The following is a 27,877-nucleotide window of genomic DNA, read 5'->3' on the forward strand; positions in this document are numbered from 1 at the left end:
ACCAGGATGCTGCCTGGTTTGGAGGGTAGGTCTTATGAGGAAAGGTCGTGTATAAGATTTTGATGGGTATAGATAGAGTGAATGCAAGCAGGCTTTTTCCGCTGAGGCTTGGGGAGAAAAAAACCAGAGGGCATGGATTAAGGGTGAAAGGAGAAAAGTTTAAAGGGAATATTAGGGGGGGCTTCTTCACGCAGACAGTGGTGGGAGTGTGGAATGAGCTGCCAGATAAAGTGGTAAATGCGGGGTCACTTTTAACATTTAAGAAAAACTTGGACGGGTTCATGGATGAGAGGGGTGTGGAGGGATATGGTCCAAGTGCAGGTCAGTGGGACTAGGCATAAAATGGTTCGGCACAGACAAGAAGGGCCAAAAGGCCTGTTTCTGAGCTGTAATTTTCTATGGTTCTATGGTTCTAGGTCGAGGGAGCTAGGGCTGTTCTCTCTGGAGCAGAGGAGGTTGAGGGGAGACTTAATAGAGGTTTAGAAAATGATGAAGGGGATAGATAGAGTGAACGTTCAAAGACTATTTCCTCGGGTGGATGGAGCTATTACAAGGGGACATAACTATAGGGTTCATGGTGGGAGATATAGGAAGGACGTCCGAGGTAGGTTCTTTACTCAGAGAGTGGTTGGGGTGTGGAATGGACTGCCGGCAGTGATAGTGGAGTCAGACACTTTAGGAACATTTAAGCGGTTATTGGATAGGCACATGGATGATAGGGAGTGGGATAGCTTAATCTTGGTTTCAGATAAAGCTCGGCACAACATCATGGGCCGAAGGGCCTGTTCTGTGCTGTACTGTTCTATGTTCTATGTAGTGAGGTACTGAGGAAGACATCAAGGTCACAGGAGTGTACTGGCAGACAGGAAGGTGGGTTGAAGTGTGTCTACTTCAATGCAAGGAGCATCCGGAATAAGGTAGGTGAACTTGGAGCGTGGATTGGTACTTGGGACTACGATGTTGTGGCCATTACGGAGACATGGTTAGAACAGGGACAGGAATGGTTGTTGGAAGTTCCGGGTATAGATGTTTCAGTAAGAGCAGGGAAGGTGGTAAAAGAGGTGGAGGAGTAGCATTGTTAATCAAGGATAGTTTAACGGCTGCAGAAAGGCAGTTCGAGGAGGATCTGCATACTGAGGTAATATGGGCTGAAGCTAGAAATAGGAAAGAGGCGGTCACGTTGTTAGGAGTTGTCTATTGGCCCCCAAATAGTAAGAGAGATGTGGAGGAAGAAATTGCAAAGCAGATTATGGATAGGTGTGGAGGTCACAGGGTAGTTGTCATGGGGGACTTTAACTTCCCAAATATTGATTGGAACCTTTATAGGTCGAATACTTCGGATGGGGCAGTTTTTGTACAGTGTGTGCAGGAGGGTTTCCTGATACAATATATGGATAGGCCGACAAGAGGTGGGGCCACATTGAATTTGGTACTGGGAAATGAACCAGGCCAAGTGTTAGATTTGGTTGTGGGAGAGCACTTTGGAGATAGTGACCACAATTCGGTGTCTTTCATTATTGCAATGGAGAGGGATAGGGCCATACGGCACGGCAAGGCTTATAATTGGGGGAGTGGTAATTATGATCCGATTAGGCAAGAATTAGGGAGCATAAGATGGGAAGAGAAACTGTCAGGGAAAGGCACAAATGAAAAGTGGAGCTTGTTCAAGGAACAAATACTGTGTGTCCGTGATAGGTGTGTCCCTGTCAGGCAGGGAGGAAATGGCCGAGTGAGGGAACCATGGTTCACAAAAGAGGTTGAATGTCTTGTCAAGAGGAAGGAGGAAGCGTATGTAAGGATGAGAAAACAAGGTTCAGTTGGGTTGCTTGAGGGTTACAAGTTAGCAAGGAATGAGCTGAAAAAAGGACTTAGGAGAGCTCGGAGGGGGCATGAGAAGTCCTTGGCGGGTTGGATCAAGGAAAACCCCAAGGCTTTTTACTCTTATGTGAAGAATAAAAGAATGACCAGGGTGAGGATAGGGCCAGTCAAGGACAGTAGTGGGAACTTGAGTCAGTAGAGATAGGAGAGGCGATGTTCAGTGTTCACCAAGGAGAGGGGACATGTTTTTGAGGATGAGAGTGTGATACAGGCTGATAGGCTGGAGGAGGCAGATGTTCTGAGGGAAGATGTATTAGCAATTTTGAAAAACCTGAAGGTCGATAAGTCCCCTGGGCCAGAAGAGATATATCCTACGATTCTTTGGGAGGCAAGGGATGAGATTGCAGAGCCTTTGACTTTGATCTTTGGGTCCTCTCTGTCCACGGGGACAGTGCCAGAGGACTTGAGTGGCAAATGTTGTTTTTCTGTTCAAGAAAGGAAATAGGAATGACCCTGGTAATTATAAGCCAGTTAGTCTTACTTCGGTGGTCGGTAAGTAAATGGAAAAGGTCCTGAGGGATAGGATTTACGATCATTTAGAAAGATGCAGCTTAATCCGGGATAGTCAACACGGATTCGTGAAGGGTAAGTGTTGCCTCACAAATTTGATTGAATTCTTTCAGGAGGTAACTAAGTGTGTAGATGAAGGTAGAGCAGTTGATGTCATATACGTGGATTTTAGTAAGGCGTTTGATAAGGTCCCCCATGGTCGGCTCATGAGGAAAGGAAGGAGGTGTGGGATAGAGGGAAATTTGGCCGATTGGATAAGTAACTGGCTATCTCACAGAAGACAGAGGGTGGTGGTGGAGGGAAAATTTTCAGACTGGAGACCAGTTACCAGCGGTGTACCACAGGGATCAGTGCTGGGTCCTCTGCTATTTGTGATTTTTATAAATGACTTGGAGGAGGGGGCTGAAGGGTGGATCAGTAAATTTGCTGATGACACCAAGACTGGTGGACTAGTGGATGAGGTGGAGGGCTGTTGTCGGCTGCAAAGAGACATTGATAGGATGCAGAGCTGGGCCGAAAAATGGCAGATGGAGTTTAACCCTGATCAGTGCAAGGTGATTCATTTTGTTAGGACAAATTTGAATGCGGATTACAGGGTCAAAGGTAGGGTTCTGAGGAATGTGGAGGAACCGAGAGATCTTGGGGTTCATATCCACAGATCTCTGAAGGTTGCCACTCAAGTGGATAGAGCCGTGAAGAAGGCCTATAGTGTGTTGGCGTTCATTAACAGGGGGTTTGAGTTTAAGAGCCGTGGGGTTATGCTGCAACTGTACAGGACCTTGGTGAGACCACATTTGGAATATTGTGTGCAGTTTTGGTCACCAAACTATAAGAAAGATGTGGAAGCATTGGAGAGAGTGCAAAGGAGATTCACCAGGATGCTGCCTGGTTTGGAGGGTAGGTCTTACGAGGAAAGGTTGAGGGAGCTCGGGCTTTTCTCTTTAGAGCGGAGGAGGTTGAGAGGCGACTTAATAGAGGTTTATAAGATGATGAGGGGGATAGGGTGGACGTTCAGAGACTATTTCCTCGGGTGGATGTAGCTGTTACTAAGGGGCATAACTATAAGGTTCGTGGTGGGAGATATAGGAGGGATGTACGAGGTAGGTTCTTTACTCAGAGTGGTTGGGGTGTGGAATGGACTGCCTGCTGTGATAGTGGAGTCAGACACTTTAGGAACTTTCAAGCGGTTATTGGATAGGCACATGGAGCACACTAGAATGATAGGGAGTGGGATAGCTTGATCTTGGTTTCGGAAAAGGTTCGGCACAACATCGTGCGCTGAAGGGCCTGTACTGTGCTGTACTGTTCTATGTTCATTGTTGTTGGCAATGAACAAACTTATCAAAATGGAGTATAATCAGGGAATATCCCGAAGACAAGTTGATTTGACCACACTCCTTAGAGATTCAGTTAACTTCAGGTAACGTACCAGAGAGTACTCCAGTGGCTGTCTCTCATAATAGGAAGGGCTTGGCGACAGGTGTGAGAGGGGAGGGGTGTGAGCAATTAGTGGTGGGGTCACCTGTGGTTGTCCCCCTCCAAAACAGGTATATTGTTTTGGATAGTGTGGAGGAGGATGACTCTCCAGGGGTAAGCCACAGTGACCAGGTCACTGGCACACAGTCAGGCTCTGTGGCCCGGAAAGGAAAGAGAGGGATTAGGAGAGCAATAGTGGTGGGGGACGCGTCGGTTTGAGGAACGGACAGGCGATTCTGTGGGTGCGAACAGGACTCCAGGGTGGTAGTCTGCCTACCTGATGCTGGGGTACTGGATGTCTCTGAGCGGATAGGAGGCATATTAAAAGGGGAGGGTAAAGAAACGGATGTCATTGTACACATTGGTGCAAATGACGTAGATAGGAAGAGCAGGGGGATCCTACGAGAGAAATTCAGGGAGCTGGGAAATAGGCTAAAAAGTAGGGCCTCCAGAGTGGCAATCTCTGGGCTGCTCCCAATGCCTAGGGCCAGTGAGGCTAGGAATAGGGAGATAGTACAATTGAACGCTTGGCTAAAGGACTGGTCCAGGAGGGAGGGCTTCATATTCCTGGATCACTGGGAAGTTTTCAAGAGAGGAGGGCACCTGAACAAGGAGGACAGGTCACAACTAAATTGGAAGGGCACGAATATCCTGGCTGGGAGTTTTGCTCGTGCAGTTCGGGTGGGTTTAAACTAATATGGCAGCGGGGTGGGGATCAAAATATTAGGTCTACAAGTGTAGAGGCTGGGGATGAGCTTGGGGCCAGGACAAGGCTGGCAAAGAAGAAGAGCACTCTGGGGGAGGATGACCTCACTGGGCCTGGAGGTCTGGAGTGCATCTACTTCAATGCAAGGAGCGTAGCAGGTAAGACAGACGAACTTAGGGCCTTAATGCTTATGAGGAATTTGGATGTGGTTGCGGTGACAGAGACTTGGTTGAAAGAGGGACAGGACTGGCAGCTGAATGTTCCGGGGTACAAGTGTTTTAGGCGAGACAGAGGAGGGGCCAAAAGAGGTGGGGGAGTAGCAGTATTAGTTAGAGAGCATATTACAGCGGTGCAGAGGGAGGACAATTCAGAGGGGTCGTGGAACGAGTCACTGTGGATGGAGCTCAGAAACAGGAAGGGCGCAGTCACTATGTTGGGGGTATACTACAGGCCCCCCAACAGCCCAAGGGAAGTGGAAGAACGGATATGTCAGGAGGTAATGGATAGGTGCAGGAAAAATAGGGTTGTTGTAGTGGGAGACTTCAATTTCCCTGGTATAGACTGGAAATCGCGTAGGGCTGAGAGTCTGAATGGGGAAGCATTTGTAAAATGCGTACAGGAAGGTTCTTTGGAACAATGTGTAGATAGCCCGACTAGAATGGGGGCTATACTGGACCTAGTACTGGGGAATGAGCCTGGTCAGGTCTTCAAAGTTTCAGTAGGGGAACGTGTGGCAAATAGTGACCACAATTCTGTTAGCTTCAGGATAGTGATGGAAAAGGATGAGTGGTGTCTCAAGGGTAAGGTGTTGGATTGGGGGAAGGCTAACTTTAGTGGGATTAGGCAGAAATTGGCAGCTGTTGATTGGGAGAGGCTGTTTGAGGGTAAATCCACATCTGACATATGGGAGTCTTTTAAGGAACAGTTGTTCGGGCTGCAGGATAGGCATGTGCCTATAAAAAAAGGATAGGAAGGGTAGGATTCGAGAACCGTGGATAACCAGGGAAATTGAGGGATTGGTCAAAAAGAAAAGAGTGGCGTACGTTAGGTCCAGGCAGCTACAAATGGAGGGAGCTCTGGAAGAATACAAAGAAAGTAGGAAAGAACTCAAACGGGGAATTAGAAGGGCAAAAAGGGGTCACGAAATGTCCTTCCCAAGGCATTTTATTCATACGTTAGGAACAAAAGGGTTGTCAGGGAAAAAATCAGACCTCTCAGGGACAAAAGTGGGGAATTATGCTTGGAGCACAAAGAAGTAGGGGAGATCCTAAATGAATACTTTGCGTCGGTATTCACAAAGGAGAGGGATGTGTTGATTGGGAGTGTCTCGGAGGGGAGTGTTGACCCGTTAGAGAAAATCTCCATTACAAGGGAGGAAGTGTTAGGTTTTTTAGGGAATATAAAGACTGACAAATCCCCAGGGCCTGATGGAATCTCTCCCAGGCTGCTCAGAGAGACGAGAGATTAAATCGCTGGGCCTCTGACGCAAATCTTTGTCTCGTCACTGGACACAGGTGAGGTCCCAGAGGATTGGAGGATAGCTAATGTGGTCCCGTTATTTCAGAAGGGTAGGAAGGATAACCCGGGAAATTATAGGTCGGTGAGCTTGACGTCCGTGGTAGGGAAGTTGTTGGAGAGGATTCTTAGAGATAGGATGTATGCTCATTTAGAAAGGAATAAACTCATTAACGATAGTCAGCATGGTTTTGTGAGAGGGAGGTCCTGCCTCACTAACCTGGTGGAGTTTTTTGAAGAAGTGACAAGAATGGTGGACGAGGGAAGGGCCATGGATATCGTCTATCTGGACTTTAGTAAAGCGTTTGACAAAGTCCCTTATGGTAGGTTGGTGCAAAAGGTTGGATCTCATGGGATAAAGGGGGAGGTGGCTAGATGGGTGGAGAACTGGCTTGGTCACAGAAGACAGAGGGTGGTAGTGGAAGGGTCTTTTTCCGGCTGGAGGCCTGTGACTAGTGGTGTTCCGCAGGCTCTGTATTGGGACCTCTGCTGTTTGTGATTTATATAAACGATCTGGAAGAAGGTGTAACTGGGGTGATCAGTAAGTTTGCGGATGACACGAAAATGGCTGGACTTGCAGATAGTAAGGAACATTGTCAGAGGCTACAGAAGGATTTAGATAGGCTGGAAATTTGGGCAAAGAAATGGCAGATGGAGTTCAATCCAGATGAATGCGAAGTGATGCATTTTGGTAGAACTAACGTAGGGGGGGGAGCTTTACGATAAATGGCAGAACCATAAAGGGTGTAGATACGCAGAGGGACCTGGGTGTGCAAGTCCACAGATCCTTGAAGGTGACGTCACAGGTGGAGAAGGTAGTGAATAAGGCATATGGCATGCTTGCCTTTATAGTACGGGGAATAGAGTATAAAAGTTGGGGTCTGATGTTGCAGTTGTATAGAACGTTGGTTCGGCCGCATTTGGAATACTGCGCCCAGTTCTGGTCGCCACACTACCAGAAGGACGTGGAGGCTTTAGAGAGAGTGCAGAGGAGGTTTACGAGGATGTTGCCTGGTATGGAAGGGCTTAGTTATGAGGAGAGATTGGGTAAACTGGGGTTGTTCTCACTGGAAAGACGGAGGATGAGGGGTGACCTAATAGAGGTGTATAAAATTATGAAAGGCATAGATAGGGTGAACGGTGGGAAGCTTTTTCCCAGATCGGTGGTGACGTTCACGAGGGGTCATAGGTTCAAGGTGAAGGAGGGGAGGTTTAACACAGATATCAGAAGGACATATTTTACACAGAGGGTGGTGGGGGCCTGGAATGCGCTGCCGGGCAGACACACTGGGAACGTTTAAGACTTATCTAGATAGCCACATGAACGGAGTGGGAGTGGAGGGATACAAAAGAATGGTCTAGTTTGGACCAGGAAGCGGCGCGGGCTTGGAGGGCCGAAGGGCCTGTTCCTGTGCTGTATTGTTCTTTGTTCACTAACAAGGCCATAAAATATTCATGGCTTTAGTAGGTCCTCTTTATCATTTGAAGCAGCCACATGTGAGACTGTCTTAATGTAGCTGCTTTGTGAGATTGCTACCAAAATAGAGACATTAGATAAAGATGTCTGACCAAGAAAAAGATTGAGGTAAGGGGCTTCACGACAGTTAACAAGGCTTGATGGTGATATATTGGGTGTCACACGCGGTACTGTGATCACAGAACCCAGGGATGTTCACTATTTCATTCTATTGGATCAATACGCAATGTATGTTATTTGTAACCCTTTGAATTGGATTGTGTCCAGCTGACTGTGAGCTGTAGAATTGTATAAACCATGATGATTTTCTTTGTCCGGTTGAGTGGTGGTTTGACCCTTTGCCTCAAGCACACTCCCCTTGCTGGCAAGTAAAATAAAGACAATATGTCGGTGAAGTGTTAAAGTCAAACTCAGAAGTTGAGATTTTGACAATATGGGACACTTGCTTTAATCAAATGTGGCATAGAGTATAAGAGCAAGGAGGTAATATTGGAGCTGTACAGAATGTTGGCCACAGCTGAAGTGCAGTTCTGGTCACCTCACTATAGGAAGATTGTGATTGCACAGAGGAGATTCACCAGAACGTAACCTGGGATGGAGCATTTGAACTATCAAGGAGGGACTGGATAGGCTTGGATTGCTTTCTTTAGAGCAGAGAAGGACATGATTGAAGTGTATCAGATTATGAGGGGTATGGATGGGGTGAATAGAAAGCAGCTGTTCCCCTTGGTTGAGGGGTCATTCACAAGGGAGCATAGATTTAGGGTGAGGGGCAGGAGATTCAGAGGGGATTTGAGAAAACATTTTTTCACTCAGGGTGGTGGGAATCTGGAATGCACTGCCTGGGAAGGTAGTGGAGGCTGGAAATCTTACAACCGTTAAAAAGTATTTGGATAAGCACTTGAAACATTACAAAATTGAAGGATATGCAACAAGTGCTGGAAAATGGGAATTGTGCGACATTAGTGTTATTGTCGGTGCAGTCTCAATGAGCCGATGGGCCTTCTCTGAACAAACAAAGAACAATACAGCACAGGAACAGGCCCTTCGGCCTTCCAAGCCCGTGCCACTCCCTGGTCCAAACTAGACCATTCTTTTGTATCCCTCCATTCCCACTCCGTTCATATGGCTGTCGAGATAAGTCTTAAACGTTCCCAGTGTGTCCGCCTCCACCGCCTTGCCTGGCAGCGCATTCCAGGCCCCCACCACCCCTCTGTGTAAAATATGTCCTTCTGATATCTGTGTTTAACCTCCCCGCCTTCACCTTGAACCTATGACCCCTCGTGAACGTCACCACTGACCTGGGGAAAAGCTTCCCACCGTTCACCCTATCTATGCCTTTCATAATTTTATACACCTCTATTAGGTCACCCCTCATCCTCCGTCTTTCCAGGGAGAACAACCCCAGTTTACCCAATCTCTCCTCATAACTAAGCCCCTCCATACCAGGCAACATCCTGGTAAACCTCCTCTGTACTCTTTCCAAAGGCTCCACGTCCTTCTGGTAGTGTGGCGACCAGAACTGGACGCAGTATTCCAAATGCGGCCAAACCAACGTTCTACACATCTGCAACATCAGACCCCAACTTTTATACTCTATGCCCCGTCCTATAAAGGCAAGCATGCCATATGCCTTCTTCACCACCTTCTCCACCTGTGACGTCACCTTCAAGGATCTGTGGACCTGCACACTCAGGTCCCTCTGCGTATCTACACCCTTTATGGTTCTGCCATTTATCGTAGAGCTCCTCCCTACATTATTTCTAACAAAATGCATCACTTCGCATTCATCAGGATTGAACTCCATCTGCCATTTCTTTGCCCAAATTTCCAGCCTATCTACATCCTTCTGTAGCCTCTGACAATGCTCCTCACTATCTGCAAGTCCAGCCAATTTTGTGTCGTCCGCAAACTTACTGATCACCCCAGTTACACCTTCTTCCAGATCGTTTATATAAATCACAAACAGCAGAGGTCCCAATACAGAGCCCTGCGGAACACCACTAGTCACAGGCCTCCAGCCGGAAAAAGACCCTTCCACTACCACCCTCTGTCTTCTGTGACCAAGCCAGTTCTCCACCCATCTAGCCACCTCCCCCTTTATCCCATGAGATCCAACCTTTGTCACCAGCCTACCATGAGGGACTTTGTCAAACGCTTTACTAAAGTCCATATAGACGACATCCACGGCCCTTCCCTCGTCAACCATTCTGGTCACTTCTTCAAAAAACTCCACCAGGTTAGTGAGGCATGACCTCCCTCTTACAAAACCATGCTGACTATCGTTATGAGTTTATTCCTTTCTAAATGTGCATACATCCTATCTCTAAGAATCTTCTCCAACAACTTCCCCACCACGGACGTCAAGCTCACCGACCTATAATTACCCGGGTTATCCTTCCTATCCTTCTTAAATAACGGGACCACATTAGCTATCCTCCAATCCTCTGGGACCTCACCTGCGTCCAGTGACGAGACAAAGATTTGCGTCACAGGCCCAGCGATTTCATCTCTCGTCTCCCTGAGCAGCCTGGGAGAGATTCCATCAGGCCCTGGGGATTTGTCAGTCTTTATATTCTCTAACAAACCTAACACTTCCTCCCTTGTAATGGAGATTTTCTCCAACGGTTCAACACTCCCCTCCAAGACACTCCCAGTCAACACATCCCTCTCCTTTGTGAATACCGACGCAAAGTATTCATTTAGGATCTCCCCAACTTCTTTGTGCTCCAAGCATAATTCCCCACTTTTGTCCCTGAGAGATCCGATTTTTTCCCTGACAACCCTTTTGTTCCTAACGTATGAATAAAATGCCTTGGGATTCTCCTTAATCCTGTCTGCCAAGGACATTTCGTGACCTCTTTTTGCCCTTCTAATTCCCCATTTGAGTTCTTTCCTAATTTCTTTGTACTCCTCCAGAGCTCTCTCCGTTTTTAGCTGCCTGGACCTAACATACGCCTCTCTTTTCTTTTTGACCAGTCCCTCAATTTCCCTGGTTATCCACGGTTCTCGAATCCCTTCCTATCCTTCTTTTTTTACAGGCACATGCCTGTCCTGTAGCCCTAACAACTGTTCCTTAAAAGACTCCCACATGCCAGATGTGGATTTACCCTCAAACAGTCTCTCCCTGCCAATTTCTGCCTCATCCCACTAAAGTTAGCCTTCCCTCAATCCAACACCTTGCCCTTGGGACACCACTCATCCTTTTCCATCACTATCCTAAAGCTAACAGAATTGTGGTCACTATTTGCCACATGTTCCCCTACCGAAACTTTGAAGACCTGACCGGGCTCATTCCCCAGTACTAGGTCCAGTATAGCCCGCTCTCTAGTCGGGCTATCTTCATATTGTTCCAAAGAACCCTCCTGTACGCATTTTACAAATTCCTCCCCATTCAGAGTCCGAGCTCTCAGCGATTTCCAGTCTATAGCAGGGAAATTGAAGTCTCCCACTACAACAACCCTATTTTTCCTGCACCTATCCAGTATCACCTGACATATCCGTTCTTCCACTTCCCTTGGGCTGTTGGGGGGCCTGTAGTATACCCCCAACATAGTGACTGCGCCCTTCCTGTTTCTAAGCTCCACCCACTCTGTGCTTTACAACTCTAATGACTCGGCATGTCATAACATTCAAGGCTATGGGCTAAGTGCTGGTAAATGGGATTAGGTAGGTAAGTCAGGTGTTTCTCATGTGTTGGTGCAGGCTCGATGGGCCAAAGGACACCTTCTGCACTGTGCGATTCTGAGACTCTATTAGTTCACACCTCAGCATTTAATTTTCAAAAGAAAAGGAACCCAGCCTACCAATCCTTTCCTGATGTGAGAGACTAGCAGCTAATATAAAAGGGAATCCATAAGTTTTCACCCGCATACAAATAGGAAAAAGATTCTGTGCAGCTCATGGTGAAAGAGGAGGTAATTCAGATACTTGAATGGTTTAAAATTGATACGGTTTTGGTATTGGTTAAGCTGTCTGTATTTAAGAGTTTATAAATACAGGATTGGACGCGATGCATTCAAGGTAACTGGATCAGGTGAAACTAGAAATTGTAGAGGCATGATTTTCCAGTCTTTCTTTTAGATCCAGGGGTGGTGCTGAGGACTGTAAAATTGAAAATGTTAGACCCTCTTTTGGAACAAGGGTTTAAAGGTAAGCCCAGTAACTACAGGCCAGTCCGTTTAACCTCAGTGGTTAACCTCAATGGAAAGCTGCGAGCAGCAGAGTGTCAAAATTGTGTCAAAATTAATTATCACTTGGGAATTGTGGGCTAATTAAGGCAAGCGGATACAGATTTGTCATGTTTAGCTAACATGCTGATGTTTTTTTGATGAGGTAATACTTTTGATGTGGTGTAGAAGGGCTTCCAAAATTGCCCCACAACAGACTTGTGGGCCATGTTATACATCATTGAACAAAAGGGACTATAGCAACATGTATATGAAATTGGCTGAGGGTCAGGAAATAGCGAGTTCATTGAAGTTTTTGTGCTGCAAGACGGTTTGCTGTAGAATATCCCCAGGGGTTGTGTCTTTCTGATACACATTAATGACCTTGCTGTACAGGACACAATTTCAAAATTTGCAGACTATACAAAACTTGGGAGCATTGTGAACTGAGAGAAGGGTAATGTAGAACTTCAAAAGCACAGACTGGTTGGAACGGGCAGGGAAATGGCATATTAAATTTAATACAAAAGTATGAAGTGATGTGAAGAAACAATATAAAATAAAGGGTGCAGGAGCAAAAACCTGGATATGTGCATAAGTTATTGAAGTTGGCAGGTTGAGAACACAGTTAATAAACCATAAAGTTTCTTGGGCTTTATTAATAGAGGCCTGGAGTATCAAAGCAGGGAAATTTTATGAAAACTATAGAGAATATTGATTGGTTCAGCCTCAACTAGAGTGTGGAGTCCTGTTCTGGGTGCCTCACATTAGGGAAGATGAAGGCATTAGAGATCATGCAGACAAGAGAATGGTTCTGTCGAACCTATCTGCCTGTCTTTTGGTACTAGACCTTTAACAAATAACATGTGTGGCCTTGGTTATCCCTTCCTTATATTATTTTAAAATATGTGAAATCCAACTGAGGCAAGCGGTTTAATCCTCAGTTTGATTAGTTTATTGAATACACCCCTCTTTTTATTTTAGCTGTACTTACCTCATTGCTTATCGCACTGTTCAATGCCACATTTATCTCTTGTATCACCCTGGTAAATACCAAAATTATTTTCCATCTTCCTATCTTTATAGTCTCTCTTAATAGTCCTATGCCCATCACATCCTTCCATTTTTAATGCTGTGCCATAAAATACTTAGTTCTTCTTTGCTTCCTAATTGTTTTTATGATTTATCTTATCTTTGTATCCTCTCTTATCATGCATTCCTCTGCTGTCTATGTACTTAATGGAAATCTCTTTTTTAAAAATCCTCAATTGTTCTAAGTCTTAACTCATCTATGGAGTATCACAAGTGTTTAGTTGGTTCTTGCTTTTGGCAGAATATATTTTCCCTGCACTGTTGAACACTTGTGTTCCCATCATTTTTTGAAAATTAGCCCGCATTTTATTTTCCCAGCCCCTCAAAATCAGCTTTTCTCCAATAACCTGGTTTTCATCCCACCAATGCCCCTCTCTATCATGTTAGCACACATAGAAACTAGAAGCAGGAGTAGGCCATTCGACCCTTCTAACTTGCTTTGCCATTAATTATGATCACAGCTGTTCATCAAATTCAATATCCTGATCCCACCTTCCCTCCCCAATTCCCTTGATCCTTTTAGCCCCAAGAGCTACATCTAATTTATTCTTGAAATCACACAACATTTTGGCTTCAGCTTTCTGTGGTAGTGAATTCCACACAAATTGTGCCTCACTTCAATCCTAAAAGGTTTACCCCTTATCCTCAAACTATGACCCTTCGCTCTGGACTCCCCCACCATCGGGAACATACTTTGAGTCTACCCTGTTAAATTTTATAAATTTCTACGAGATCCCCTCTCAGTCTTCCAAGCTCCAATGAATATAATCCCAACTGACTTAGTCTCTCCTTAGATGACAGACCTACCATCCTAGGAATCAGCTGAATAAACTCAGATAAGGACACCAAACTGCACACAATATTCTTGGTGTGGACTAACCAAAGCCCCATATTCCTATACTCAAATCCTCTCGCTATGAAGGCCAAAATACCAACTGCCTTCTTTACTGCCTGTTGTACCTGCACGCTTACTTTCAGTGATTGATGCACGAGGACACCAAGGTCTCACTGAGTATCCACTTCTCTCAATTTATACCCATTCAAATAATAATCTGCCATCTTATTATTGCTACCGAAGTGGATAACCTCACATTTATCCACATTATACTGAACCTGTCATGCATATGCTCACTCACTCACAGCCTGTCTAAATCATGCTGAAGCATCTTTGCATCCTCCTCACAGCTCACCCTCCCACCCAATTTTGTACCATCTGCAAATTTGCAGATAATACAATTGAATCCCTCTTCCAAATTATTAATATATAATATGAATAGTTGGGGTCCTAGCACAGATCCATGCAGTATTCCACTCGTTACTTCCTTCCAATTGGAAAAAGATCCATTTATGCCAACTCTTTGCTTCCTATCTGCCAACCAGCTTTCTATCCATTCCAAGATACTACCCACAATCCCATGCACTTTAACTTTACATAGTAGTCTATTATGTGAGACCTTGTCGAAAGTCTTCTGAACGTCTAAATAAACCACACCTACTTTGATTATACCATTGCTTTCCAAATGCTGAGTTATGAAATCCTTGATATTGGACTCTAGCAACTTTATCAGGCTCTGGAGTTTTATCTGCCTTCAATCTCATCAATTTCCTCAAAACCATTTCTCTGCTAATACTGATTTCCTTCAGCTCCTCACTAAAACTTGTTGCTCTCTGAACATCTGGTACACATTATTCGTGCCTTCCTTTGTGAAGACAGAAGCAAAGTACAAATTTAGTTTCGCAGCCATTTCTTTGTTCCCTGCTCTGAATTCTCCTGTTTCTGACTGTAAGGGGCCTACATTTGTTTTTGTCAATCTTTTTCTCTTTGCATACTTCTACAAAAGGTTACAGTCAGTTTTTAGGTTCCCCTCTAGCTTACTTTCATACTCTATTTTCCCCTTGTTAATCAATCCCTTGGTCCTCCTTTGATAAATTTTAAACTGCTCCCAATCCTCAGGTCTATTGTTTTTTTTGCCAATTTGTATGCTTCTTCATTGAATCTAAAACTATCTCTAATTTTCCTTACAAGCCATGGTTTGGCCACAGTTCCCTTTCCACTCTTGCATCAAATAGGAATAAACAACTTTTGGAGTACACTGATTCATTCTTTGAATGCCTGCCATTGTCTGTCCATTTCCTCCCCGTCAGTAATTTTTCCTAGTCCATCATGGCCAGTACATTGTCTCATACCATCACCTTTATTGAGAGTCAGAACCCTGGTCTCAGAATCAATGACATCACTATCCACCTTCACAAAGAATTCTCACATTACGGTCAATCATCTGCCAAGTGTCCTCTCAACTGGATTGCCAATTAATCCTTCTCATTTCCCAAATACCCAGTCCAAGATGGCCTGTTCCCTTGTTTGTTCTTCAACATAATTGGTCCAGAAAAGCAACCTGAATACACTCCAGAAATTCCTCCTCTATTGTACTGACTAATTTGAATCTCCCAATCTATATGCAGATTAAAGTCACCCATAATCACAGATGGTCACTACTGCTTAAATGCCATCCCCCCCCCCCCCCCCCCCCCTCCTTACACTTCTCTTATCTGGTCTACTTCATACCCCATTAGTAGGTACAAAAGTGAATCCACCCTGGTCGGGTTTTTTGCATATTGGATTAGAAAGGAATTGTTTACATATTGTAGAAATTCTATTCCTTTATTTACTTCTTCTGCATAATAACTATCAGGGTAATTGAAATCTTGTGATTATTCTATGTTGCTTACTCAGCTCCCTAATTACAGCTACTCCACCTTTTCTAAGTGTTGTATCCTGCAATGCTCAATTCCCAGTCCTGATTTTTCTGTATACATCTTTCAGTAATTCCCCCACACAATGTTTGGAGGACGCTGGTGGGATCAACCGTCTCAAGGCTGCAGACACAATGAGGATAGTTTGCCTTTGTCACAGTTCACATACAGAGGGGAGGAAATAAAATTGGGAATTAAAGACTGCATTGAAGAAAGAAAGTAAAATACTTTTAGTTTTAAAACTCCTCACAACCTTCAAATTCAGAAGCTGACTCAGCAGTTGTGAAAATCAATTTTTGATACAACCTCATTGTGGCAACTTGAATGGGAAAAATGCAGTAAGTTTCTTAAAGAAAACATTGAGGCCAAGAGGCAGATGCCATTTTTGCAAAGCTAACAATTCAGAGGGCAACTTGTGGATTATTTGTATTCAATTGCATTTGTTCTTCCTTGTTAATGACAACACGAAACTCAGTAATTAAAAAAATAAAACTGCTGAACAAAATTAGTGTATATTGGATTGGGATAATCTTTGAGTGGCAAAAAATGATAAATTTCATGCATCATTCGAAGATAATTAGTGATTACATACCCTATTATTGTGAACGCCATCATTAGTCACATTCTCCACTGCATCCCTGTCCTTATCGGCACCAAAGAGGATCTTATCCGGATCAACGGAATTGATCAGCTGTGCGAAAATTAAACAAGAATAATTATTAGAGTCACACTTATGCAAGTAGCACTGACCATAGAGGTTGCATTCCCAAATCTGAGCAGCAGCTTTCTGCTGGATTTTGGATTATTGCTAAAAGGTGAACTGCACACGCCGGTAGGAGAGAGACTACAGCCGGAGTGAGATTTCAGCCAGAGTAAGGGTATCGGGAATTTGGAACTGAGTGGGAATTCGGTGCTGAGGGGAAAGAGGTTCTCATCTCTGGAAGGAGCAAAGAGGCGGACCTGTGAGGGAGACACGAGGACAAGTGAGAGGTAGAAGGAAATCGAACTGTGCCGTCACAGCCAGCAGGTAAGTGATTGGCTGGTGACTGGTAAGTAGTTTTTTCTTTTCTTTTTTCTCTTGGCATTGTAGTTGTTGTTGTTGTACACTACAATAGTGATTCCGTGTAATTTCTGTGGTTTGTAAAGTTTATATTCGGTAGTAACAAGGAGCAGGAAAGAAGTGCCCTGGAGAATTGGATATAATCTGAAACAAAACATTATTCAAAGGTGTAATTTAAAGGGGTAAGACATGACAGGAGAGCTCCAAGCTGTGGTTTGCTTGCTCCACGTGGCAGGCTGGGGACAGTTCCAGTCCCCCGGGTCAGCATGTGTGCAGGAAGTGTCTCCAGCTACAGCTCCAGGAAGCTCGTGTTTCAGATCTGGAGTGGCACCTGGAGACACTGTGGAGCATCCGTGAGTCAGAGAGTATCGTGGAAAGCACGTATAGAGAGGTGGTCACACTGCAGGCGCAGGCTCCGCAGGCAGGGAGGGAATGCTTAACCATCAGACAGAGCGGGAGAGAGAGTGCAGGAATCTCCTGTGGCTATTCCCCTGCAAAACAGATATATCGTTTTGGATACTGTTGAGGGGGATGACCTCTCTGGGGAAAGCAGCAACAGTCAAAGTCGTTGCACCACGGTTGGTTCTGCTGCAGAGGGGAGGGGTAAAAAGTGTGCCAGTGCAATAGTTATAGGGGATTCAATTGTAAGGGGAATAGACAGGCTGCACCAAGACTCCAGGATGGTATGTTACCTCCCTGGTGCGAGGGTCAAGGATGTCTCGGAGCGGGTACAGGACATTCAGGATGGGGAGGGTGAACAGCTAGTGGTCGTGGTACACGTCAGTAAAAACGACATAGGTAAAAAAGGGGTGAGGTCCTAAAAGCAGAATACAGGGACCTAGGAAGAAAGTTAAGAAATCAGACCTCAAAAGGTAGTGATCTCAGGATTACTACCGGTGCCATGTGCTAGTCAGAGTAAAAATGACAGAATATATCGGATGAATACGTGGCTGAAGAGATGGTGTCAGGAGGAGGGTTTCAGATTTCTGGGGCATTGGGACCAGTTCTGGGGGAGGTGGGATCTGTACAAATTGTTCAGGTTACACCTGGGCAGGACTGGGACTGATGTCTTACCCCATTCAATTAAACTTTTGAACGATGTTTTGTTTCAGATTACATCCAATTCTCCAGGGCCTTTCTTTCCTGCCCCTCGTTACTACAGAATATAAACTTTACAAACTATAAACCACTGTTTGCCAGAGTGGTTGGGGATGGTTTAAACTAATATGCCAGGGGGATAGAAACCTATGTAAGGAGTCAGAGGAGGAGGGAGCATGGTCAAAAACAAAATGCCCTAGGGCATTCAGTATTTAAGAAGGATAGGCATAAAGGAAAAGATGGTGGAGTGGCACTGCTGGTTAAAGAGGAAATTAACCAATAGTGAGAAAGGATATTGGCTCTGACAACGTGGAGTCTGTATGGGTAAAGTTGAAAAATACCATGGGGCAAAAAACTTTAGTGGGTGTCATATATAGACACCCAAACTGCACAGGTGATGTTGGGGATGGCATTAAACACAAAATTAGAGACGCATGTGATAAGGGAATATAGGTGATCACGGGTGATTTTAATCTGCGCATGGGTTGGGCAAATCAAATTAGCCACAATGCCATAGAGGAGGAATTCCAGGAGTGTATACTCCAGGTTTCCTTGACCAATATGTGGAGGAACCAACTAGAGAGCAGGCCATCTTAGACTGGGTACTGTGTAATGAGAAGCAATCATTGCCAATCTAGCTGTACGAGACCCCTTGGGGATGAGCGACCAGAACACGATAGAATTTTTAATCAAGATGAAGAGTGAAGTAGTTGATTCGGATAAAGGAATCTGTGAAGATATGAGGCGCGAGTTGGCCTTGATAGATTGGGGAGAGTTACTTAAAGGGATGACAGTGGAAAGGCAATGGCAAACATTCAGGGAACGCATGGGGGAACTGCAACAACTGTTTATTCCTGTCAAAAACAAAATGGGTAAGTGGGCCATTCCATGGCTTACAAAGGAAATTAGAAATAGTATCTAATCCAAGGAAGAAACATACAGATTCGCCAAGAAAAATAATAGGTCTGAGGATTGGGACCAGTTTAGAATTCAGCAAAGAAGGACCAAGGGATTGATTAAGAAGGGGAAAATACAGTATGATAGTAAGCTTGCAGGGATCACAAACTAAGTTTCTATAGATATGTAAAGAGAAAGAGGTTGGTGAAGACAAACGTAGGTCCCCTACAAACAGAAACAGAGGAATGTATAATAGGGGACAAAGAAATGGCTGAGCAACTGAATACAAACTTTGGTTCTGTCTTCACAAAAGAGGACACAAATCAAATACCAGAAATGTTGGATAATGCAAGATTTAGTGAGAGGGAAGAACAGAGAGATCAATATTAATAGAGAAATAGTGCTGGCAAAATTGATGGAATTGAAGGCAGATAAATCCCCGGGGCCTGATAATCTACATCCCAGATTACTCAAGGAAGTGGCTCTAGAAATAGTGGATGCATTGGTGGTCATCTTCCAGGATTCTATAGACTCTGGAACAGTCTCTGCAGATTGGAGGGTAGCTAATGTCACTCCAATATTCAAAAAGGGCGGTAGAGAGAAAACAGGGAATTATAGACCAGTAAGCTTAACATCGGTAGTGGGGGAAAATTCTCAAATCCATTATCAAAGACTTTATAGCAGACCATTTAGAAAGCAGTGGCAGGATCAGAGAGTCAGCATGGATTTATGAAGAGGAAATCATGCTTGAATACTCTGTTGGAATTCTTTGAAGATGTAAATAGTAGAGTTGACAAGGGGGAGCCAGTCGATGTAGTATATTTGGACTTTCAGGAAGCATTTTATAAAGTCCTGCATAAGAGATTATCGTGCAAGATTAAAGCAGATAGGATTGGGGGAAGTGTATCAAGAGGGATAGAAAACTTGTTGGCAGAGTGGAAACAAAGAGTAGGGATTAATGGGTCCTTTTCAAATTGGCAGGCAGTAACAATTGGGGTACCACAGGGATCGGTGCTGGGATGCCAGCTATTCATAATATATATGAATCATTTGGATGAAGGAACAAAATGTAACATCTCAGTTTGCAGATGATACCAAGTTGGGTGAACTGTGCTGAGGATGCAGAGATCCTTCAACATGATCTGGACAGGTTGGATGAGTGGGCAAATCAATAGCAGATGCAGTAAAATTTGAATAACTGTGAGGTTATTCACCTTGGAAGCAAAAGCAAGAAGTCAGATTACTACCTGAATGACTGTAAATTGGGAGAGGAGAGTGTGCAGCGGGACCTGGGTGTCCTTGTGCACCATCCGCTAAAGGTAAGCATGCAGGTGCAACAGGTGGTAAAGGCGGCAAATGGCATGTTGGCCTTCATTGGGAGGGGTTTCGAGTACAGGAGCAGGGTTGTATTGTTGCAATTATACAGAGCCTTGGTGAGGCCACACCTAGAATAGCGTGCGCAGTTTTGGTCTCCTTTTCTGAGGAAGGATGTTCTTGCTCTCGAGGGAGTGCAGTGAAGGTTTACCAGGCTGATTCCGGGGATGGTGGGACTGATGTAGGAGGAGAGATTGACTAGGTTAGGATTGTTTTCGCTGGAGTTCAGACAAGTGAGGGGGACCTCATAGAGACTTATAAAATTTTAACAGGACTAGGCAGGGTAGATGCAGCGAGGATGTTCCCAATGCTGTGTGTGTCCAGAACCAGGGGTCACAGTCTGAGGATTCAGGATAGACCATTTAGGATTGAGATGAGGAGACATTTCCTCACCCAAAGAGTGGTGAGCCTGTGGAATTCATTACCACAGGAAGCAGTTGATGCCAAAATATTGAATGTATTCAAGAGGCGGCTGGATATAGCACTTGGGGCGAATGGGTTCAAAGGTTATAGGGAAAAAGCAAGATTAGGCTATTGAGTTGGACAATCAGCCATGATCATGATGAATGGTAGAGCAGGCTTGAAGGGCCAGGGGGCCTCCTCCTGCTCCTATCTTCTATGTTTCTATGTTTTAATAAGCAAGGTCTTCCTGCACTCAGCAGTTGCCAAGAGCCATGTAAGAGCACATTATTGCCAAACCTTCAGTGACACAGATATTGGGCGGGATTTTCCAGCCGCTTTCACTCCGAAACCGGAAAATCCTGCCCGAGTCAACAGAGCTTTCCATGGCCCATCCCTCACTTGCTCCGATTCCCATGGTGGGCGGGATGGTAAAATTCACCCCAGTGTCTATCTCCCAACTCCAACATAGATGTGACCAAGAGTTCAGAAGGGTAGGTCGTCCAAGGTGGCGACAAAGAGATGTTTCAAAACAGCGAATAAAAAAAACTTGGAAGGGGAGAGGGAAGAGCCTTCTAGACCTTAATCACACGTTGCGTGAAAAAGCTTTTCCTCACAACACTATTGCTTCTTTAACTACTTTAAATCTGTGCCCCCTCGTTCTTGATCCTTTTGCAAGTGAGAACATTTTCTCCACATCTACTCTGTCCAGACACCTCAATTTTGAATACCTCAAGCAAATCACTTCTCAGCCTTCTTTTCTCCCAGGAAAACAGTGCTAACTTGTCAGTTTATTTCCATAATTGAAGTTCCTCATCCCTGGGACTGGGCTGGGACTGTTCTCCTTGGAGAGAAACATAAGAAGAGACTTGATAAAGATGATCAAAATCATGAGGTGGGTGGGAGTAGATGGGGAGAAACTGTTCCTGCTCATAAAGGGATCGAGAACAAGAGGGCACTGATTTGAAGTGATTTGCTAAAGTAGTGTGACGTGAGAAAAAACTTTTTCACACACCGAGTAGTTTAGAAACATAGAAAACTACAGCACAAAACAGGCCCTTCAGCCCCACAAGTTGCGCCGAACATATCCCTACCTTTTAGGCCTACCTATAACCCTCCATCCTATTAAGTCCCATGTACTCATCCAGGACTCTCTTAAAAGACCCTATTGAGTTTGCCTCCACCACCACTGACGGCAGCCAATTCCACTCGCCCACCACCCTCTGTGTGAAAAACTTCCCCCTAACATTTCCCCTGTACCTACACCCCAGCATCTTAAACCTGTGTCCTCTCATAGCAGCCATTTCCACCCTGGGAAAAAGCCTCTGAAAGTCCACCCGATCTATGCCTCTCAACATCTTATACACCTCTATTAGGTCTCCTCTCATCCTGCGTCTCTCCAAGGAGAAAAGACCGAGCTCCCTCAGCCTATCCTCATAAGGCATGCCACTCAATCCAGGCAATATCCTTGTAAATCTCCTCTGCACCCTTTCAATCATTTCCACATCCTTCCTGTAATGAGGCGACCAGAACTGAGCACAGTACTCCGGAAGCAAAGAGTCGGAATAAATGGGTGTTTTTCCGGTTGGAGGAAGGTAACTAGTGGTGTGCCGCAGGGATCGGTACTCGGGCCGCAACTATTTACCATTTATATAGATGATCTGGAGGAGGGGACGGAGTGTAGGGTAACGAAGTTTGCAGACGACACAAAGATAAGTGGAAAAGTGAATCGTGTGGAGGACGGAGAAGATCTGCAGAGAGATTTGGACAGGCTGAGTGAGTGGGCGAGGATATGGCAAATGGAGTATAACGTTGATAAATGCGAGGTTATACACTTTGGAGGAAATAATAACAAATGGGATTACTATCTCAATGGAAACAAATTAAAACATGCTACCGTGCAAAGGGACCTGGGGGTCCTTGTGCATGAGACGCAAAAGCCCAGTCTGCAGGTACAACAGGTGATCAAGAAGGCAAATGGGATGTTGGCCTATATCGCGAGGGGGATAGAATATAAAAGCAGGGATGTCTTGATGCACCTGTACAGGGCATTGGTGAGGCCGCAGTTGGAATACTGTGTGCAGTATTGGTCCCCTTATATGAGGAAGGATATATTGGCATTGGAGGGAGTGCAGAGAAGGTTCACCAGGTTGATACCGGAGATGAGGGGTTTGGATTATGAGGAGAGGCTGAGGAGATTGGGTTTGTACTCGTTGGAGTTTAGAAGGATGAGGGGGGATCTTATGGAGACTTATAAGATAATGCGGGGGCTGGATAGGGTGGAGGCGGAGAGATTCTTTCCACTTAGTAAGGAAGTTAAAACTAGAGGACACAGCCTCAAAATAAAGGGGGGTCGGTTTAAGAGAGTTGAGGAGGAACTTCTTCTCCCAGAGGGTGGTGAATCTCTCGAATTCTCTGCCCACTGAGGTGGTGGAGGCTACCTCGCTGAATATGTTTAAAGCGCGGATGGATGGATTCCTGATCGGTAAGGGAATTAAGGGTTATGGGGATCAGGCGGGTAAGTGGTACTGATCCACGTCAGATCAGCCATGATCTTATTGAATGGCGGGGCAGGCTCGAGGGGCTAGATGGCCTACTCCTGCTCCTATTTCTTATGTTCTTATTCCAAGTGGGGTCTGACGAGGGTCTTATATAGCTGCATCATTATCCCCGGACTCCTAAACTCAATCCCTCGATTGATAAAGGCCAGCACACCATACGCCTTCTTAACCACCTCATCCACCTGCAGGGTCGATTTTAGAGTCCTATGGACCTGGACCCCAAGGTCCTTCTGATCCTCGACAGTACTAAGAGTCTTTCCCTTTATATTGTACTCCTTCCTCCCATTTGACCTGCCAAAATGGACCACGACGCATTTATCTGGGTTGAAGTCCATCTGCCACTTCTCCGCCCAGTCTTGCATCCTATCTATGTCCCTCTGGGAACTTCTGACATCCCTCCAGACTATCCACAACCCCATCAACCTTCGTGTCGTCGGCAAACTTACCAACCCATCCCTCCACTTCCTCATCCAGGTCATTTATGAAAATAACAAACAGCAAGGGTCCCAGAACAGATCCCTGGGGCACACCACTGGTGACCGACCTCCATTTAGAAAAAGACCCATCTATACACACACTCTGCCTCCTTTGGGCAAGCCAGTTCTGGATCCACAGGGCAGCAGCCCCTTGGATCCCATGCCCTCTCACTTTTTCTAGAAGTCTTGCATGGGGGACCTTATCGAACGCCTTGCTAAAATCCATATAAACCACATCTACCGCTTTCCCTTCGTCAATGTGTTTAGTCACATTTTCAAAGAACTCCACCAGGCTCGGAAGGCACGATCTGCCTTTGACAAAGCCATGCTGAGTATTCTTGAGCATACTAAACCTCTCCAAATGCTGATAAATCTTGCCCCTCAGGATCTTCTCCATCAGCTTACCAACCACTGAGGTTAGACTCACCGGTCGGTAATTTCCTGGGCTATCCCTATTCCCCTTCTTGAAAATAGGAACCACATCCGCAATCCTCCAACACCTCTCCCGTCTCCATCGACGACGCAAAGATCATCACCAGAGGCTCTGCAATCTCTTCCCTCGTGTCCCACTGTAACCTGGGGTACATCCCATCCGGACCCGGCAACTTATCTATCTTGATGCCATTCAAAGATTCCAGCACAACCTCTTTGTTAAAGTCCACATACTCAATCTTTTCAGTCCACCTCAAGCCCACAGTACATCCACCCATGTCCTTCTCCTCCGTGAAAACCAAGGCAAAATACTCATTAAGCACCTCTGCCATTTCTACTAGTTCCGTACTGATTTTCCCACCTTCACCTTCCAGGCGGTACATTCCAGACCGTTTGGGTCTGGAATGTACCGCCTGGAAGTATGGTGGAGGCATGTTCAATTAAGACATTCAAGAGAGCATTAGATGGCTATCTGAATAAAAACAAAGTACAGGGGTATGGGGAAAAGGCAAGAGAATGGCACCAAGTAACAATGTTCATTCAAAGAATCAGACCAGACATGTCATGCCAATTGGCCTCCTTCTGTGCCATAACAATTCTATGATTGTGATCAGCGACCGTTTTTCCTGCCAACCCTTTGACTCAAAGACAGGTGAAAAATTCTAAATATTGAAAGAAAGATTTGAGGAGTAGTGAACATAGGAAAGACAGTATCTGAGGAGCTGCTCCTCCAATCACGGATTCTTGTCTCTCTCAAGCTTGCTGCTTCAGCGGCTCCAATGGCAGGTTCTCTCTCTCCCATATTGGTTGCTTCTCCAGAGAGAGAGATTTTGATTAGAGGAGCAGCCAGGGTGGGAGAGAGGAAAGAAACTTAATATTGGAGATGAAGGAGCAGTTGTCTTGCCCAATTCCATTGCTACAATGCAGGAGACACCTAGCTGTACTATCATATCCGCTCATCACCATCCTCTGCACGAGACAACCAAGGAAAAGAATCAAAGGACATGGGAATGTATTCAGCAGAGTTTCACTGAAGCCAAGTCAGAATTCCAAGTTAAATTCAGCAAGCTAGAAAAGTGATTCACTGTGTTCAGGGGAGAAGAGAAAAGATTTGAGAGAGGAAAGACAGAAGACAAAGTGCAAGACAGGAAAAGTTACAAAATAAACAAACAAGCAGTCCTGAAGGAGGGAATCCAGATGTTGATTGGTGGCGAATTTCTGGGCGGGCTTCTGAACATATAATAAATTAAATTTGAATTCTAAATCCAATTCCTGAGAGAAAATAACAAAGAACGAAAGAATGATATCAAGAACATGTTAACTGCTTTGAATGACTGGCACTCAGTTAGTGAAAACTAAAAAGCAGCCTCTGGAAACAAAAATGTAAACCTCAACAAAATTAAGATGGGGAGTTTTTTTTTCAAACAAGGCCTCAAAAAAATATACATATATACTTTTACCTCAAGGAGGCCTTAATGATCCAGTTCTGTGGAATGAGATTGGGCAAATGGGTCAAGTTTCAGTACGGGAATATTTAGAGAACAGTGATCATTGTATTGCAAGACATAGTCTATGTGAAACAAGGAACATACCAGAATAAAACTACTGAATCAGTCGGTTGAGAATGTATCTCCCCCAAATATTTGAATCAACGAATCGCAAACAAAGGTTAAAGGAAAGGTTGCAAAAGTTACATGTTACAGGACAACGGGCTGCCTTTAAAGAGAAAATGGTTCCGATTCAGTCAAAGTAGATTCCACAAGGGAGAAGGTAGGACAGCCAAAGCCAATGTTTCCAGGGCGAAGGAAGAAATGGACTTTGTGCGGGAGAGATCACATCTGAGTTTTTCAGGAAGTGATAAAGATGATTGATGAGGGCAGGGTGATGGATGTTGTCCACATGACTTTAGCAAGGCCTTTGACAAGCTCCCTCCTGGCAGGCTAATGCAGAAGGTGAAGTCACATGGGATCCGAGTTGAGCAGTAAGATGGATACAGAACTGGCTTGGTCATAGAAGACGGTGTAGCGGTGGAAGGGTGTTTTTCTGACTGGAGATCTGTGGTGTTCCACTACGATCAGTGGTGGGACCCCTGTTGTTTGTATATTATGATGTGGAGATGCCGGCGTTGGACTGGGGTAAGCACAGTAAGAAGTCTCACAACACCAGGTTAAAGTCCAACAGGTTTATTTGGTGGCAAATACCATAAGCTTTCGGAGCGCTGCCCCTTCGTCAGATGGAGTGGATATCTGTTCTCCCACAGTGCACAGAGACACAGAAATCAAGTTACAGAATACTAATTAAAATGCAAATCTCTACAGCCAGCCAGGTCTTAAAGGTACAGATAATGTGGGTGGAGGGAACATTAAACACAGGTTAAAGAGATGTGTATTGTCTCCAGACAGAACAGCTAGTGAGATTCTGCAAGATCAGGGGGAAAGCTGTGGGGGTTACTGATAATGTGACATAAATCCAACATCCCGGTTTAGGCCGTCCTCATGTGTGCGGAACTTGGCTATCAGTTTCTGCTCAGCGACTCTGCGCTGTCGTGTGTCGTGAAGGCCGCCTTGGAGAACGCTTACCTGAAGATCCAAGGCTGAGTGCCTGTGACTGCTGAAGTGCTCCCCCACAGGAAGAGAACAGTCTTGCTTGGTGATTGTCGAGCGGTGTTCATTCATCCGTTGTCGTAGCGTCTGCATGGTTTCCCCAATGTACCATGCCTCGGGTACAAAGAACCCCCAGCTTTTGTCGCGACACTACGGACTTCCTACAGAAACCCAACACACATGGAGCAGTTGAACCAGGAGCACTCCTCGTCACAATGGATGTCTCGGCACTCTACACCAGCATCCCCCACGAGGATGGCATTGCTGCAACGGCCTCAGTACTCAATGCTGTCAACTGCCAGTTTCCAGATGCAATTTTACAACTCATCCGCTTCATCCTGGACCACAATATCTTCACCTTCAACAACCAGTTCTTCATCCATACACACGGAACAGCCATGGGGACAAAATTTGCACCTCAATATGCCAACATCTTCATGCACAGGTTCGAACAAGACTTCTTCACCGCACAGGACCTTCAACCGATGCTATACACTAGATACAACGATGACATTTTCTTCCTTTTGAGTCATGGTGAGCAATCACTGAAACAACTATATGATGACATCAACAAGTTCCATCCCACCATCAGACCCACCATGGACTACTCTCCGGAATCGGTTGCATTCTTGGACACACGCATCTCCATTAAGGACGGTCACCTCAGCACCCCACTGTACCGCAAGCCCACGGATAACCTCATGATGCTCCACTTCTCCAGCTTCCACCCTAAACAGGTAAAAGAAGCCATCCCCTACGGACAAGCTCTCCGAATACACAGGATCTGCTCGGATGAGGAGGATCACAACAGACACCTCCAGACGCTGAAAAATGCCCTCATAAGAACAGGATATGGCGCTCGACTCATCGATCAACAGTTCCGACGCGCCACAGCGAAAAACTGCACCGACCTCCTCAGAAGACAAACACGGGACACGGTGGACAGGGTACCCTTCGTCGTCCAGTACTTCCCCGGAGCAGAGAAGCTACGGCATCTCCTCCGGAGCCTTCAACATGTCATTGATGAAGACGAACATCTCGCCAAGGCCATCCCCACACCCCCACTTCTTGCCTTCAAACAACCACGCAACCTCAAACAGACCATTGTCCGCAGCAAACTACCCAGCCTTCAGGAGAACAGTGACCATGACACCACACAACCCTGCCACAGCAACCTCTGCAAGACGTGCCGGATCATCGACACGGATGCCATCATCTCACGTGAGAACACCATCTACCAGGAACACGGTACATACTCTTGCAACTCGGCCAACGTTGTCTACCTGATACGCTGCAGGAAAGGATGTCCGGAGGCATGGTACATTGGGGAAACCATGCAGACACTACGACAACAGATGAATGAACACCGCTCGACAATCACCAGGCAAGACTGTTCTCTT

At 45.4% G+C, this 27,877-nt stretch overlaps 2 protein-coding genes across 3 annotated transcripts in view; both read right to left on the minus strand.

The window, feature by feature from the left end:
- Nucleotides 1–27,877, minus strand: part of LOC144500567 (uncharacterized) — a 1,101,151-nt gene that overhangs the window by 100,434 nt on the left and 972,840 nt on the right. The gene's annotated exons all lie outside the window — the stretch shown is intronic.
- The window catches only part of LOC144500566 (kinetochore protein NDC80 homolog), a 187,135-nt gene that overhangs the window by 94,331 nt on the left and 64,927 nt on the right, over nt 1–27,877 (minus strand). Inside the window, exon 7 of the mRNA XM_078223687.1 lies at nt 16,170–16,268. Within this exon, the coding sequence (XP_078079813.1) occupies nt 16,170–16,268 (99 nt within the window). The remainder of the gene's footprint in view (nt 1–16,169; nt 16,269–27,877) is intronic.

Source organism: Mustelus asterias, chromosome 11, assembly GCF_964213995.1.
Source record: "Mustelus asterias chromosome 11, sMusAst1.hap1.1, whole genome shotgun sequence".
Taxonomy (NCBI): domain Eukaryota; kingdom Metazoa; phylum Chordata; class Chondrichthyes; order Carcharhiniformes; family Triakidae; genus Mustelus; species Mustelus asterias.